A 16,153-nucleotide genomic window follows, 5' to 3' on the forward strand; every position below is an offset into this window, starting at 1 on the left:
TAAAGAGATGGCTTGAGTGTCGAGAGGTGAAAAACATGGGAAAGAGCCAACCTGCTCCAGAGGTAGCTTTTATCTCGACGCCTTTTTCTTGTGTGCATTGCCTTACGCCACTGACAATGACATTCTCCTGTTTCAAAAATCTATCCTTTTCCACCATATGCCCTGTCTTTCTTACATGTTATATCCTCTGGTTGTCTAACGGCTCTTACCGTTCTTGGGAGTAATTTACATTGCTATTTTTGTGTAGCGATCGCAAATGCTACTCAGTGACAGCCAACACTTTTAATTTTTGAAATATTAACCAATCTTTATTTACACTCCCCCCTAACTAAAGTTGGTTTTATTTTAACAACAGAAAAGGTAACAACAGTGGTAGTAAGATACCATTTTAGTTTTTTTCCAGGTCATTCATCGTCAGAAAGAAGCAGCACGACAAAACGCCACGCTAACGGCAAAACGCCACACTGACAAATAAGTAAAAATATCAGAATGGCTTACCTCTTCGTCCTCTGTTGGACCATGGCCCCCAACAAAATGTTTACTGCATATAAAGGTGAATGACTTCACCTTGCTGGTGTTAATCTGTTCTTTCGACGTCCGCACAAGTAGATCCATTCTTCACATTTTTTCCTCCAAGTTTTTGGCTTCGGGAAACGTATGAAGAGAACATCCTTCATATGTCGTAATGTCTAGAGACATTTCTGCAAGTTTCATAGCAGCGGTGTTTACTCGGTATGTTCTTTTTTGTAAGATTACCGGCAGAAAAAAGTAATAACATGAGTTGTATGCGAGGGCGTGTCTATTAGGTTTGGGAATCTCTGGCATGAAGCCGATTCGATTTGTATCTAGATACACAGGTTAAGATTCGATTATAAAGCGATACATTCTTAAGGCCGAGCGATTCGATACGATTCGATACAGTTTAAGAACGATACGGTTTGATACAGAGTGAAAACGATACGATAGTAAACATTTGTTGTGTGTGTTCGTACAGTATTTTAAACATATAAAAAAAAGATGAAAAATGAAACAACAAAATTTCATACCAATGTTATGTTCTTTTGTTTTTTTATGAAAAAATTAATAAAGCTAACTATATGACCGTCATTTTGGTGGAAGGGATTGATAATAAACTAAAAAGTCAGTGACAAACAACAATAAAGTGCAGTAATTTAATTAATGTATTTCCTGGTGTTTTCAACTCATTAGGTAAGTAATTTAAGTGCAAGCTTTCAACGTAAACATCTGACAAGCAAAAAATATTAATTATATGCTGCAGCTCTAGAAAAAAAGAATTAAACCTGCTTGTGTTATCATAAATAGCAAATTATGCTTTACCACTGGAATAAAAACATGGCATTTTAGACAGACAGGTCTATAATCATTACTTTAACCTTATACACGGTAGTGTTGTATCGGTCGTGAACGATTCGTTCTTTTTGAACGAATTGTTTGGGTGAACGAGACCGAACTAATCACCTTCTGCACTGATTCGTTCTATGAAGTTGGGGCTTGCCTTGTTATCTGCGTGGGAGGGCGTTGAGCAAGCGACAGCGTCTACTGACATAGCACACGACCAATCAGACGCCAGACTCATCGCGGACAGGGGAGGGAGCGGAAACAGAATCAGGGCGTCTGTCACTCACTTCCACGTGTGGCCAATAAGCAGGCAGCATGCAGGCAGGGGGCAAGACTGAGTTATGTCACTTCCCGCTCACTGACTCTCCGTCCTACCGAGAATGCTGAGATGATTCGTTCTGCTAGACTGCTACGCTAATTTATAGTGCGCCTACACCGGCAGTCACGCAGCAGCGCTGCGGCAGTGAACGAGCTAAGGACTGAAAGGAAAGGGCTTTATCACATATTCTTTCATGTTGAGCCTATCATATGCTACTCAAATGCACAAAAATCACCACATAAACACAGTGAGCAAAGTTTACTGTGCTTTTCTCAACAGACTCGAGACTACATATGACGACATTGTATCCACTTTACAGTACGTTAACACTTTCGCCAGTAGCTACAAGGCGATAAGGCTGAGCTATGGAGACGTCGCGGGGGCGGGCGAGAAAGCTGTCAAGAGACTAGCTGGACTTCGTGGCAGCGAAATTTATCTAATCTGTGCCTATGGAAAATGACTATTTAGTATGATCACCATAATACTGATTTGCTATGAAACGGTAGTTTCATGACATATTTTTCCGAGAGTTTTTTTTTTTTTCCCCATGTCACAGCTTGTCGGGTTGGGGCGCAAATTAATTAACGTTGAGTCCATCAGTCCATCCTGTGCGACTAAAGCATCCAAAAATTAAACTCGGGCACGTAGGATGTGTATATATACATGTATGTCTCCATTTTCTTAACATACCAATGAGAGTGGAATGGTTACATTGTAAAGAGCAAACAAATCTTTTTTTCGTCAGCATTTGGCGATCTGAGATCGGGAGGGGATGACTGCGTGGAGTTGATGGGATTATTTATATATTAATACCAGTGCAAAAATGACATTTCAACACGATTTTTAGGTAATATTTTTTCGAGTGTTGTTTTATTTATTTATTTTCGTGTCAGAGAAGCCAAATAATAATAATAATAATACATTTTATTTATAACGCTGATTTAATATATTATTAATATACATTATAAATTGATTATTTATTAATAATTTTTATATTTTCTTATTTGTGTGCAATAAATCTCACTCAACCGAAAAAAATAGCCGAAGACAGTTTATTTAAATTCCACATTTATTTGTTCTTCAGCCAAAATGATTTGGTGGTATATCAGGTGGCTTTCACGAGCAGCCAGCTCACGTAAACACGCGTTTAAGCTACGAATACGGAAGGGAGCGTACACGCAATTTAGCGTGATTGAAAAAGTTTGTACTTAAAAAAAAAAAAGGGGAAATGTTTAACCGTTTCCTATATCAAAGTGAAGCAAGCACAAGCCATGGCTTTGATCCCATAGAAATATGATAAACGCGGAAATTCTCATTGCTGCAGCGGCTGGGGAGACCCGGGCGCCGGCAAAGACGAGGCAGTGAAAAAAACCCCCCAGAAAAACAGTCTGTCACTCACTTCTGAATCTACGAATGAAAAGCCTGTCGACTGTGCAAGAGGGGGAGGGACCAAGCCTTCCTGTTCAATTATATATGCTAAGCGGTCTTTTGGTAATCCGTTTGGCAACGTCACTTCCCGTTCACTGACCGAACGATTCATTTGGGCGGTTGTTTGAGGAGGGCGAACGATTCGTTGAACGATTTGTTTGAACGAATCTTTTTACTGAACGAACCGGAATTGATTCGTTTCCTCAGGTGAACGACTTTTCCCGTCACTAATACACGGCAAAGTCATTCACTTATGCCTGTGCTTCCACATTTTTTTATTCCTCATCACTGTCCATATCTTTTTTGAAGGGCAGATTTTTCTTGAGTAAGATAAACTGATCCACATGTTCATGTTTAAGTAGACTGCGTTTCGTGGAAACAATATGCCGCCCTTTCCACCATTGTAGTGGGTTATTTTTCAGGGTTAAAACTCACAATCGCTGTACCACTTCACACTAGCTCTGTCCCATGCGAACAGATCTCGCTGCCTTCGTCACTTCAAAGTCTGACTTTTGTTTTCCTGGGTGCGTTGAAAATCAATCGCTGCACGTCGCTGGCGGAGTGCGCAAACTGTCCATTGTTTTAGCATGTTGCTCCGTTGCAACTACTAGTTTCGTTTTGGGCTGTAAAGAGAACGCTACGGAGCGTGCGTTACAGTGGTTTTGTTAGCTCTCGCGTTGTTATGACACGCCCGTGACGATCGGGTAATGACGGCGAATACTAGCGGTTCTGCCAAAATGAATGGGAATTTGAGGCAACCACGACGGCGGTCACAATCTAAGTGCGCTGTGTGGTGAATGACCCAGCGCAGCATTTGAGGTAAAAGCGAAATTATTATCATATTGAGCAATGCATTGAACTAGGCATTAGAAGCCGATTCTTGTGCTCGCAATAGCCGAATTGTATCTCTACTGTCGGTTCATTGAATATTTAATGGCTAATTACTGTCAAATGGTAACTTTGCTATCGATACAGCTGTATCTCTCACCTGTAAAACCGGATATCCGGTCGTATCGGTTTATCGTTCTCAAGCTTAGTGTCTATGTTGACCCACTTCTGGGTTAAGATGGTGACGCACGGTCTTAAAATAGCATTCGTGCTATTAGAAACACTCAATTAGAAACATTCGGTGTCAGGATTAGCGATCAGGCAGCGTAGAGTAGAAAGCCAAACATATTCACACTCACCAGGGATTCACACAAATACTGGGTTCTACGCCTCACATGGCTGATTTGTGTATAGTCCACTCCTCCCAATCACTTATCTTTCTTACTCTTCCCCCCCCTCCTCTTTCTCTGTGTTCATCAGGCCCCCTGCATGGTGTCAACCGGAAATACAACTAGCTAACGATAGCACTAACAAATTTATAGTTAGTGCAGGCGTTTAATGTCGTTCTTGTTGTTGTTTGTGCTGCTTCTCTTTTCTTCTGTCCTCCCCATAACCTCTTCCTATTCACTGCTTTCTCCTAATAAACGATGCACGTTGTATAATCACAATAGGAGTATGTCATACTCCCATTTGAGACATTAAAACTGTTCAGACTAGAGCTGTCCCGGGTAGTCGACATAGTCGACGTCATCACATCGATGGCGTAAATCGGTCGACGGGATGTTGTGCTCGTCGACGGTTAATGAAGGGTTAAAAAATATATATGCATGGAAAGGTCAGAATGTCAGACGCTTGCTATGCAAGCGGGGAAAGCGGCACAAAGCTAAAAAAAGCGCACCAGAGAGTCCAAAACATTGGCTTATTTTTTAAAGAAACAAAGGAGGGTACACTGTTGTGTTCTGTTTCTTCAATGCCAAGCTTGACTGCACGTCGGCCGTGAATGATAACGACAGGAGATTGTAAGTCCATCTAACTAACTAATCACATGTATTATTAAAGTTGCTAAGCCTGTCGCGATATGCAATGAGTCCATGTATCACATGCTAAATAAAAATGAGGCCGGTCATTTTCACGGCTGCGTTTTATCGCTGCGCGCGCGTGCATCCATTTATGCGTGCGTGCTGATGGCATATGAGACTCCAGTTCTTTTCTCTCACCAACACGCTGCAGAATTAAAGTTCAGACATACAAAATAAGAAAACACATCTTTATTAAACACTATATACGTTAGCATTGCTACATTGAGGTGAATGGGGAAAAAAGACGACGTACTTTAGCCGGCTATAAAACAGGCAGCCTTCTCCAAAACTTGCAGTTAAAAGGTGACACTTCAAACATGAAAAATCGCTGGTTAACAGCATTTGCAAAAGGAAAAAAAATCTATTACTGACACCACATGCAATCACAAAAAGTGTTTGTTTTTTTTGCGGAGTGTAAAGCTTAAATTAGCGGTTTAGCGAACGTACTTCCGGTGAGCATTTCAAAATAAAAGCAGGTCATGTTCGTCATATAAATAACGATTTCTGGAGTTAATCCCACATACTTCAGATTTTACACTAAGAATACCTTTAAAATGACACACTTTATGAAAAGTCTGATTGGCAATGAATAATTATTATATATATTTTATATATATAGTACTACAGTATACTTAATATTAATGCTAGGTATTTTTTTAAGAATTGTTTTGAATCATGTTGGAAAGGAGAAGTCGGTGTTCTGAATCTGTTTATATTCCATTCTTTTGCTCAAGTTAATTCTATCCGCATTTGGAAGTCATTGTTTATTTGTGATTTATTATTGTTATTCATCTGTTTATTTGTACTTCAATAAAGAATTTAAGTGTTCCAAAATGTTTTTGTGAATTGATAAGCGTCAACAAAAATTTCATTGCTAAATTATTTTTTTTTTTTTTAAATTTTTTTTAATTATATGATTAGTCGACTAATCATGAAAATAGTCTGCTGACTAATCGGGAGAAAATTAGTCGTTTGGGACAGCCCTAGTTCAGACCAATCGGCCGTGTCAATCAGCTGAACAGCACAGATTAAAAAAAAAAAAAAAAAATTTAATGGCAGAGCCACCGTCTGCCTTATGCATGTCTTCATTTGCTGGCGTCTGTGGTTGAAGGTCTGCGATACACCTGTTTTTCTTTTCTCTGTAGTCTTCACATAGCTAAAGATGGATGGCGTGGCTCAGTGGTAGAGTAGTTGTCCCCCAACCAGGAGGTTGTGAGTTCGATTGTGGATGGTGATGTAGTGTAAAGCGCTTTGAGAGTCTTGAAAGGTGGAGAAGCGCTATACAAGTATATTTACGTAATCAGGTGACAGAGGATTGTTGCTTTTCTCTCCTGCAATGATAAAGTACAATGAAGAAATAAAAACAGGATATATGCACATAAGTTATAGAATTACATGACTACACTCGAGCGCACACATAACTTTACATCAAAGTTCTTAGTCAGATTTTATTTCATTGTGCACGCAGAAGTGCAAGGCTTTCCTCTTGAAGCATCTTCACTAGCTGAGTGGTAGCTTGGCTCAGCAGCCAAAACACGCCCAAACACACTCAAACGTTAGCTTTAAACGTTGAATTTAAAAAAACGATAATAATACATTTGCATATCTGCCAGTGTTGTTTTTGGCAGCACTTTTAATTTTAGTCTAGTCTTTTGGTTAGTTTTAGTCGATGAATATTCAAACAAGTTTTAGTTGACGAAAACGTAACAGTTCTAGTCTAGTTTTAGCTGACGAAAACTCAAAAAAATTATAGACTAATTAATATTGGTTGATAGATACACAAAGTTTTAGTATTAAAAGGTTGCCAACAATTTCGAATGAACATTGACAGTCAAGTAAACACATATATTCACAACACAAGCTTTATTTTGGTGAAATTTACACAATGAATGCACGAAAATAAAATAACTACTTTGCAGGGTTGGACAAGTCAACTTTAGGAGGCATACATAACATGTTTGGAAATTAAAATAGGCCAAACCCTGATAACCGTTAAACAACACAAAACTAATAACCGACTCCTGGCCCACTCAGAACAAGTCCAAATTGAATTGCACTGTAGCAACTCACCTGTGGAAGCAGGTAGCCCGGTACGCCCAATCCAAAGAGCAAGTGCATTTTCTTTGGCACATTGTTCCAACGAGCCTGGCTTGTATTTGAACACTGTGGCAATACTAGACGACTGTATCCTGTTGTTCTTCTTGTTCTCTTGGGGCATTTTGACCTCAGGGATCTGGATGGGGGGAGAGGGATGCATTTACAAATCCAATTAAAATATTCAGTATTATATATACGACAAGAGTATCTGAATATTTACTGTAGTATGCATGTTGTAATTCAACACATATTGGCTCGACCATGAAAAATAGGTAATGCATCTGTAACTGGCCTGTTGAGTGTTTTATATAAACTCCTTGGCTGCCATTGATGGCGCTTGACGTCAAATTCATTAAAAGTGGGAGAGCTGGCAAAGAATGTTAATATTTGCTGCCAACCTACAAGCTGACATTTTTAGCGGATAGTTTTTGCATCTCTATTCGAAACAATGTCTCTTGTGTCTCAAAATGAAACGACGTGGATTTTTTTCACTTTTGTTTTTCATTGAATATTTTTTGAAACCCTGCAATGTACTGAATCCGCGCTGCGTGAACCGTGAAGTCGTGAGGGGTAACTGTACTCGTTCTTTGCAAAAAGAAGGCCGATCACACGGTGGTGGTCCATAAAATATATCAGATATTTTATTGTGTGTTGCAGGTTTCAGAACAAATCTTGGTGCTGAGCCAGAATCTTCTGGCATAAAAGAGGATGTTGAGCTCCCCCAAATCAGAGAGGAGGAGAAGGAGGGAGAACAGCAACTTCCAATCGAAAAGGAGGATGACCAGCTGCCATTTGGTAAAGAGGAGGAGCATATCAACAGGTTGACTGGTGAGCCCTTGAAGAGTGAAGATGGTCTGAGTGAGGCCAGCAGAGGGGGGAGTCGCAGCAGCTCAACAGAAGGATTGCAAGCAGATATTTACATTCCTCCATCAGACAGAGATGGCGCCACGTCACACTCAACTTACAAGGATGATGGTCATAAGACATCTCGCGGTGACGACAAACTCTGCAAATGCTCTCAGTGCGGGAAAACCTTTGCTACTAAGCAAAATTGTCGTATGCATATGAGGATCCACACTGGTGAAAAACCTTTTTCCTGCTCCGTTTGTGCTAAAAGATTTGCTTTCAAGCAAACCTTAAAAGGACACACAAGAACCCACACTGGCGAAAAACCTTTTTCCTGCTCAGTTTGTGGTCAAAGATACGCTAAAAAGCAAACCTTACAAAGTCATGCAATAACCCACACTGGAAAAAAACCTTTTCCCTGCTCAGTTTGTGCTCAAACATTTTCTCGGAACCAATACTTGGAAGAACACCTAAGAGTCCACACCGGGGAAAAACCTTTTTCCTGCTCAGTTTGTGGTCAAGGATTCAGTCGTTCAGATACCTTTAAAAAACACGAAAGAACCCACACTGGCGAAAAACCTTTTTCCTGCTCGGTTTGTGATCAAAGATTTGCTAGGAAGGAACACTTAAAACAACACACAAGAACCCACACTGGCGAAAAACCTTTTTCCTGCTCAGTTTGTGATCAAAGATTTGCTTGCAAGAAAAACTTAAAACAACACACAAGAATCCACACTGGCGAAAAACCTTTTTCCTGCTCAGTTTGTGATCAAAGATTTGCTTGCAAGAAAAACTTAAAACAACACACAAGAATCCACACTGGCGAAAAACCTTTTTCCTGCTCAGTTTGTGGCAAAGGATTCACTTCAAAGAGAGATCTAACACTTCACACAAGAATCCACACTGGAGAAAAACCTTTTTCCTGCTCAGTTTGTGATCAAAGATTTGCTTGCAAGAAAAAATTAATAGGACACACAAGAATCCACACTGGAGAAAAACCTTTTTCCTGCTCCGTTTGTGCTAAAAGATTTGCTTGCAAGCAAACCTTAAAAGGACACACAAGAACCCACACTGGCGAAAAACCTTTTTCCTGCTCCGTTTGTGGTCAGGGATTCGCACGGAGAAAAACCTTACAGAGTCACGAAAGAAACCACACTGGTGAAAAACCTTTTTCCTGCTCCGTTTGTGGTCAAAGATTCGCTCGGAAGGAACACTTAAACCAACACACGAGAACCCACACTGGCGAAAACCCTTTTTCCTGCTCAGTTTGTGGCAAAGGATTATCTTCAAAGAGAGAACTAACACTTCACACAAGAATCCACACTGGAGAAAAACCTTTTTCCTGCTCCGTTTGTGGTCAGGGATTCGCACGGAGAAATACCTTACAAACTCACAAAAGAAACCACACTGGTGAAAAACCTTTTTCCTGCTCCGTTTGTGGTCAAAGATTCGCTCGGAAGGATTGTATAAAGAGACACGTGTGTGTTGGTGTGGGAAGCAGTGGCAAATGACTTATTTTGCCTGTCATCCATCCTGGCTTCATCAGATCTTGCACACAGGACGATTGTATTCCGTTGAACTTTCTTAAATCCTGTTGAGGATTGGCACGTTTGGTTCCTTGCTCCGTCCAATCGTTGTATGATGTGCATCCACCCTATTGCCAAAACCTCACCTGATTGAACTCTCTCAAGTAGCATTTTTTATATAATACTCTCCCTCTAAAACTATACTTTTCACATTTATTATTTGAAACGGCAGACCCCAAATTCCAAAAATTCAAAATCATTCATAAATAATGTCATTAAAGAAATATGGAAAATGAGGATATATTGTTCAATGTTGCAAAATAATAGTAAAAGAAATATTGGCTCACATATTAATTTTTTGTGGTGGGATTAATGTTTATTTCATTTTTTAAAATTACTATTACATTCCTACTCGTGATTGACGGAGGCATGTTACAACGGAGTATGAGTGCCTAATAAAGAAAAACGGTGTTGGGGAGAGAAAAAAAAAGTTTTGGTATATCATTTTTTTTTTTTAAATTAATCTCGACTGTAATACATAAAACACACAAAAATTTGTGTATTTAACTTTTGAGACTAAATTTACGTAGAAAATGTTTTTGTTTGTTAATAACATGGTCACCACCTGACACCTTGCTTACTACAAGGGTAACGTTGAATAAGGCGCTATAGGAACGAAAAAGTTCACTGTTCAGAGGAAGCATTACCATGGCGCAAAAACGATTTTTTAGTATCCAAAAACTGTGAAATTATCTAAAATTCAATTGAAAGTCGAAAATGATGAGGATTATGATGATAGTTTTGTAATAGTGCCCAGTGAGGAAAAGTTAGCTGCAGATTTAGACTGTGGAGTCCAGAAAGGAAATCTATATTTGATGTCTTCAAATAGGGAGGATACATTTTTTTTAAGCTAAAGTATTATTTGTTATTGCTGTTGAGCTTCCGCTGTGTAGAGCGCTGTTGGTTATCTGTGTGCAATTTGGGGTGTTAAACCGAGTCTTATTGGACTTTAGCTTTCAACTGTGTTCGTGTGTCATTGCGCCGTCTAGCTGCTGGGATTTGCATTATCATACACTGGCACTTCTATTTCCAATACCAAAACTCCTAACACACACAGTTGTCGAAATAGAACGTTGTCTTTGTAGGAGCCGAGTATGTAAACTATCCGGCATTATGGAGATAGAATAGTGCCAAAAGAAGTGAGGTTGTAAAATGAAAATTATCCCTGTAAAATGACCAATTTTAACTAAAAAGCACTTGTATTTCCAACATGAAAAAAACTCGAAGGAATAAATTGTTCTACAGGTTGTTTTTTTCTGTTTGCAAGTATTTTTTTTTTTTTGTTCTACAGGTGTTTTTTCTTCACTACGGGTTAAAAATGACCAATTACAAGTGCACAAGTTTTGTCACATTCTTGTCGAGTTTTATGATCCAAAAAAGATACTCGTAACCTAGTTATAAAATAAAAAAAATACATGTAAAATGACTCATTTTAACTTGTAAAACAAAAAAAACTTGTATTTCCAAATTTTGCGTTGTGAAATAAACATGAAAAAAAACAATGTAAAAAAAAAAACTTTCTACAAGTGTTTTGTTTCCGTTTACAAGTGATTTTTTTGTTCTACAGGTGTTTTTTCCTTCACTACGGGTTAAAAATGACCAATTACAAGTGCGCAAGTTTTGTCACATTCTTGTCGAGTTTTATGAACCAAAAAAGATACTCGTAACCTAGTTTTAAAATAAATTTTTAAAAAATACCTGTAAAATGACTCATTTTAACTTGTAAAACAAAAAAACAACATGTATGTCCAAATTTTGCTTTGTGAAATAAACATGAAAAAAACACAATGTAAAAAAAAATTCCACAAGTGTTTTTTTTCTGTTTACAAGTGATTTTTTTGTTCTACGGGTGTTTTTTCTTTGCTACAGGTTAAAAACCACCAATTACAACCTCACGAGTTTTGTCGCATTTTCAGAGACAAAAGTCACTTGTAACCACAGACAAAAAAAAAAACTACTTGTACATCGAGATAATCTGTTGTAAAACACAAAAATATCATTCCAAGTCAGGGGTCGCGTTAACCGAATATTTTCCGTCGTTGACCGATTTTTTAAAACGGTGACGGAAAAAACTGAAGTCCATCCGTCATTTTGACAGGTTGCAATTCACACCCCAGACCACAGGGTGGCGAGTGGGCATATTAATTAGCTATTGTCTCTCTTGATGCATAACGTCGTTGGCTTTACTCTGAAAAATGTCAAGGCAACTGAGTGTCCGAAGTTTCTTCAAAAAGCCCCAAAACGACGATGGTGTTGATAAAAGAGGTGAAAAAACAGGGACTGCACAAGCGGGCACGCAATTCAAGTCCATGCGCACCAGGAGGAAGACTGCGTTCAGGCCACAGCAGGTGAACTATTAATTTCATTGTTCCATACCGACCTGGGCCACAGTCAGCTGTTTTTGTCACTGCGGAGAAAAAGTTACATATTCTTCTGCTTGATGTGTGATGGCAGGGTGTGGATTCTCTGTTAAGCTTGTTCGGACAGAATATTAATTTGAATGAAAACTAAATACTTGTGATGGGACGAAATGGGCCGAGGTTCCGGAGCTTGTGTCGAGTAATGGGAGGAGTGTTTCCACGAAGCTTGTAGCGTGGCGCACGTCATTTCAGCAGAACCCGGAAATGATGTCGTGAAAAGCCTCGCCGGCCGGTTGAATCTAATGAACGCTTCGGAAGTGATCCGACGTTCGGCGCACATTGCAAAGACAGTAGGCTACAGACTACGGTATAAATTGGCGATCGCCTGTTATCTCACATTTTGTGCATTTCCGGCTCCTGTACTTGTTGCATGATCTGTGCGCAACAGTGCAACCAGTGCAATCTTTTTTCGAGCCTTGTCCTTTGCTTGCGATGGAAACTGCGCAAAAAAAGCGACCCTCCCCTGTATGGGAACATTTTCATTTGATTGCTTTCAATAAGGTAAGGGAGAAGAACTACATTAATATAAATGTGAATGTGTGAACCTATCTGAACCAAACATCAACAGAATGAACAATCCATTAGTGTAGCCAGCCACTGTGGCAAAGCTATTATTTCTCAACAAAAATGAATAACAAATTATCCTTATCACTTGTTGTATTTTGTTCACATACTAAATTACTAACATAAGCACATTCATATCTTTGTCATAATCAAATAACCATTGAATTCTTAACAATGTTGACCACTTGGGCTTGTAGACCAGGGGTCTCCAACCCAGTCCTCAAGGCCCACTGTGGGTCCTGGTTTTTGTTCCAGCTGATCGAGCAGAGACAGTTGAACCAATGAGGCTTCTGCTAAAACAAGCCACACCTGACTGCAATCAACTGATTGCACTTGTAAAACACCAGATTGGGGAAAAAGTGTTGTCATCTTGTTCGGTAAGAATGAAATCCTGCACCCACAGTGGGCCTTAGTGGAATAGGTTGGGGACCCCTGTTGTAGACCACTTGACGGCGCCATAGAGTAAATGAAGCACAATGAAGCTTTGCTACATGTGCAAACCGATTGGCTGCAAAGCTTCATTGCTTCATGAGGCTTCATTTGGCCATCACTACTAAATACTGTTGAAGCGGTATGCAATGTTAAGAGTCTTGTTAGCTCGAATTGCTGTGTCCAACCGCTGTAGCTCTGCTGCTCTCTGTGAACTCTCTATTCACGCCGGAACGCGCGCGGCTCTTAAATGTCTCCGTCACGTGACTGTGTCGTAGCCGGTAACGCGCTCAGCCAAATGGACACACAAGTACGGAAGGTGAATTATGCCAAACAAAGGGTCACCACAATGTCATTAACATCATTTAAAAAATTTAAGTGACTGGTAAAAATAGACTATGACCGGATTTTTATGACCCTGTCAGTCAAAATGACAGACAACGAAAAAGTCTAGCGCAACCTCTGTTCCAAGTCGTGGTCAAAAAAAGAAGTTAAGAACACAATCTAGTGAATAGTTCTTCGGGTGTTTTGTCTTTAATGATCTACAGTACAAGTGTTTTCTGAGCATGTACAAATAGATTTCGGGGTAAACATGTGAGCCTAAATTCTAACCAATCAGAACGGCGATTGTTCAGGAGGAGGGCGGGACACACCATTGCCAACCTGCTGGCTGCTGCTGCTTCCTCTTCCATATTACGGCAGATAATAGAAATGGCGAAACACCTTAGGTAAGGAGTTTACTTTGTTTTCTCTTGGGTGTCATGTACTAAAAGGATTTTTCAAGCTAAAGTAATCCCAATTTCAATATCAGTTGATTTTGCATTTGAAGAAGGGCACGAACATCGATGTCGAGCCAGTTAGCCACGGTTAGCTATGTTGCCTTCGCTTGGCCACGGACAGCAACTTGGTAAGGTCCTAGGTGACACGTACGCGAAGGATGGGAAGAAGTTGGAAAAACATTTGATAGAAAGTAGCGAACGACGACGTGTACCGTAACTAGCTAAGCTTTTTCCACACACAGGTGTTCTACTGTTCTTCTGCATTCATTAAACATTGCCTGGCAAGTGTATTAGTTTGCTACTCAATAATGCATCTAAAGCAAAATAAATCATTGACAAAGAATGATTTCCTTGGTAAATATTCAACTTTTGTGTATAAACTATATGACTGCCATGATTACGCACTGAATTTTGTCATGGCTGTCTTTGGCACTTTGCTTGCAACTTAACCATGTCACATTGCTCATATACAGTATTACCTCTTGTGTTATTGCTCAAATTGGTGCATTATATTTTAACAGGATCTACATATTCCGGATTGACTGGGAAAACAAGTGAGCCAAACGCTGGAATTTTCATACCACATATTGAATGCCAATTCACTACTGCAGAATATGCTTGATTGACTGCTGCTTTGGACCCACTAACATCAAGTAATCTTGGTGCAGACATTTTTTTATGACACTGTAATGCATGTACATTGATTATGTATAATTTCATTAAACGCCCTTTAAATTGGGGGAAACATGACGTACCTTTTGAACATTTTATTTCACCAACATTTTTAATTAGCAATTCTTGGAACATTTGTACTATGGAGGACCACAGCTGCAAAAATTAAAAATGAAGCGCATATTAAAACGACAATGATTGAAACATAAGGTTCAAAGATGAAATACATGGAAATACATCAAGGTAAAAATTTTAATTTTGGTGGCTTTGGACCTCCATATTGAACAGGGAACATGTAACTAGGGCTGCAGCTATCGAATATTTTAGTAATCGAGTAATCGACTGAAAATTCTATCGAGTAATCGGATAAACCCAATATATTTTTAGGTGAAGAGCAATTATAAATATACATGAGAAAACAAAAAATTTCATCTAATCTTGAACCATTTTCAGTCAATCAATGTCTTTATTTTCGATGTATATTGTTGAAAACAGCCAACAATTGCATCTCAGATGTAACTATAATAAATAAAGACTAATTCACTGCTTTCACTCAAAAAAACTTTAGATCTTATGAATAAATATAATATACCTAAAAATGCTGTTACCCTTGATAACACACATCACTTAAAAGTTAGGATTTTTTTCCCCAAGTGTTTCAATTGAATTTCTATTTGTGTCAAGCCATTTTTATGTTCAATTAAGTTTTAAGTTAGTCTAAACTGTAAGTCCTGATAGGATTTTGAGTTTTGCAGTGTTAAAAATAAATGTATGATACAGGCTGTATTGGAGCACATTAGGAACCAGTACTACTTGGTGTTTTATCCAGCAAATACTACTGAGCTCAAATTGATAGTTAGCATTATTGAGTTTTTATTTTACAGCCTCATCACTCCACAACGCTATGTTATGTTAAAGCCTGTATGTAAGACGCATTAGCCACGCATCGAAAGTGGTCATATTTAATAGAGACCTAGCCCTCCGCAGGGCTAACGTTACTTGAGCTAGTGAAAGTATCGTTAATCTATTTATTAGCGCTCTTTAGCGCTTAGCGCTCTACTGCTTTAAGATGGCGGCTGTTTACTAACGCTGCCCAGACGCGGCCGAGTCTGTCATTTTGCATCTAGTTCAACATACATGTGATCTCTATGAGACTCATCAAACGCTACCTGCTACCAACGTAGCATAGTGCGGGCTAGTATTTAACAACGTCGGCGTCGTTTGGAGCGGCTTTCGGTTGCAGTAAGTTTTTTTTTTTTCTTTTTTTTTTTTTTTTTTTTTCTTCTTCCTCCAAGCACGTGACATCAGCGCGTTGTCCAGCATTAAAAGTAGCCCAAGCAAAACGTGATGCTTAGAGCTGTCAAAATAAACGATTACTTGAGGTGAATAAAATTACTCGGATCAGTTTTTAAACTCGAGTTGCTCGAGTATTCGTTTCAGCTCTACATTAACTGTTTTACCATTGTCAAATATTTGAAGAAGATCAGCACCTTAGCAAAAGCAGTCTGGTACAGGGGTGCCCAAGTCCAGTCCTTGAGAGCCCCTATCCAGCTTGTGTTGGAAGGAGATATGGACAACGCCTGACTCAAATAATCCGGACCGTTATCAGGCTCCTGCAGAGCTTGCTGATGAGCTGATCATTTGATTTAGGTGTGTTTAAGGAGGGAGCCATGGGAAAACGAGCTGGATAGGGGCTCTCGAGGACTGGACTTGGGCACCCCTGGTCTAGTACGACAGGTCAAACAAT

At 39.3% G+C, this 16,153-nt stretch overlaps 1 protein-coding gene across 1 annotated transcript in view; it reads left to right on the plus strand.

Annotated features, from left to right (window-relative positions):
* The window catches only part of LOC130927673 (gastrula zinc finger protein XlCGF57.1-like), a 33,802-nt gene extending 22,966 nt beyond the window's left edge, over nucleotides 1–10,836 (plus strand). Inside the window, exon 3 of the mRNA XM_057853623.1 lies at nucleotides 7,768–10,836. Coding sequence (XP_057709606.1) covers nucleotides 7,768–9,467 — 1,700 coding nt within the window. The 3' untranslated portion in view covers nucleotides 9,468–10,836. The remainder of the gene's footprint in view (nucleotides 1–7,767) is intronic.
* The last annotated feature ends 5,317 nt before the right edge of the window (nucleotides 10,837–16,153 follow it).

The sequence above is a fragment of the Corythoichthys intestinalis genome, chromosome 13 (assembly GCF_030265065.1).
Source record: "Corythoichthys intestinalis isolate RoL2023-P3 chromosome 13, ASM3026506v1, whole genome shotgun sequence".
Classification (NCBI taxonomy): Eukaryota; Metazoa; Chordata; class Actinopteri; order Syngnathiformes; family Syngnathidae; genus Corythoichthys; species Corythoichthys intestinalis.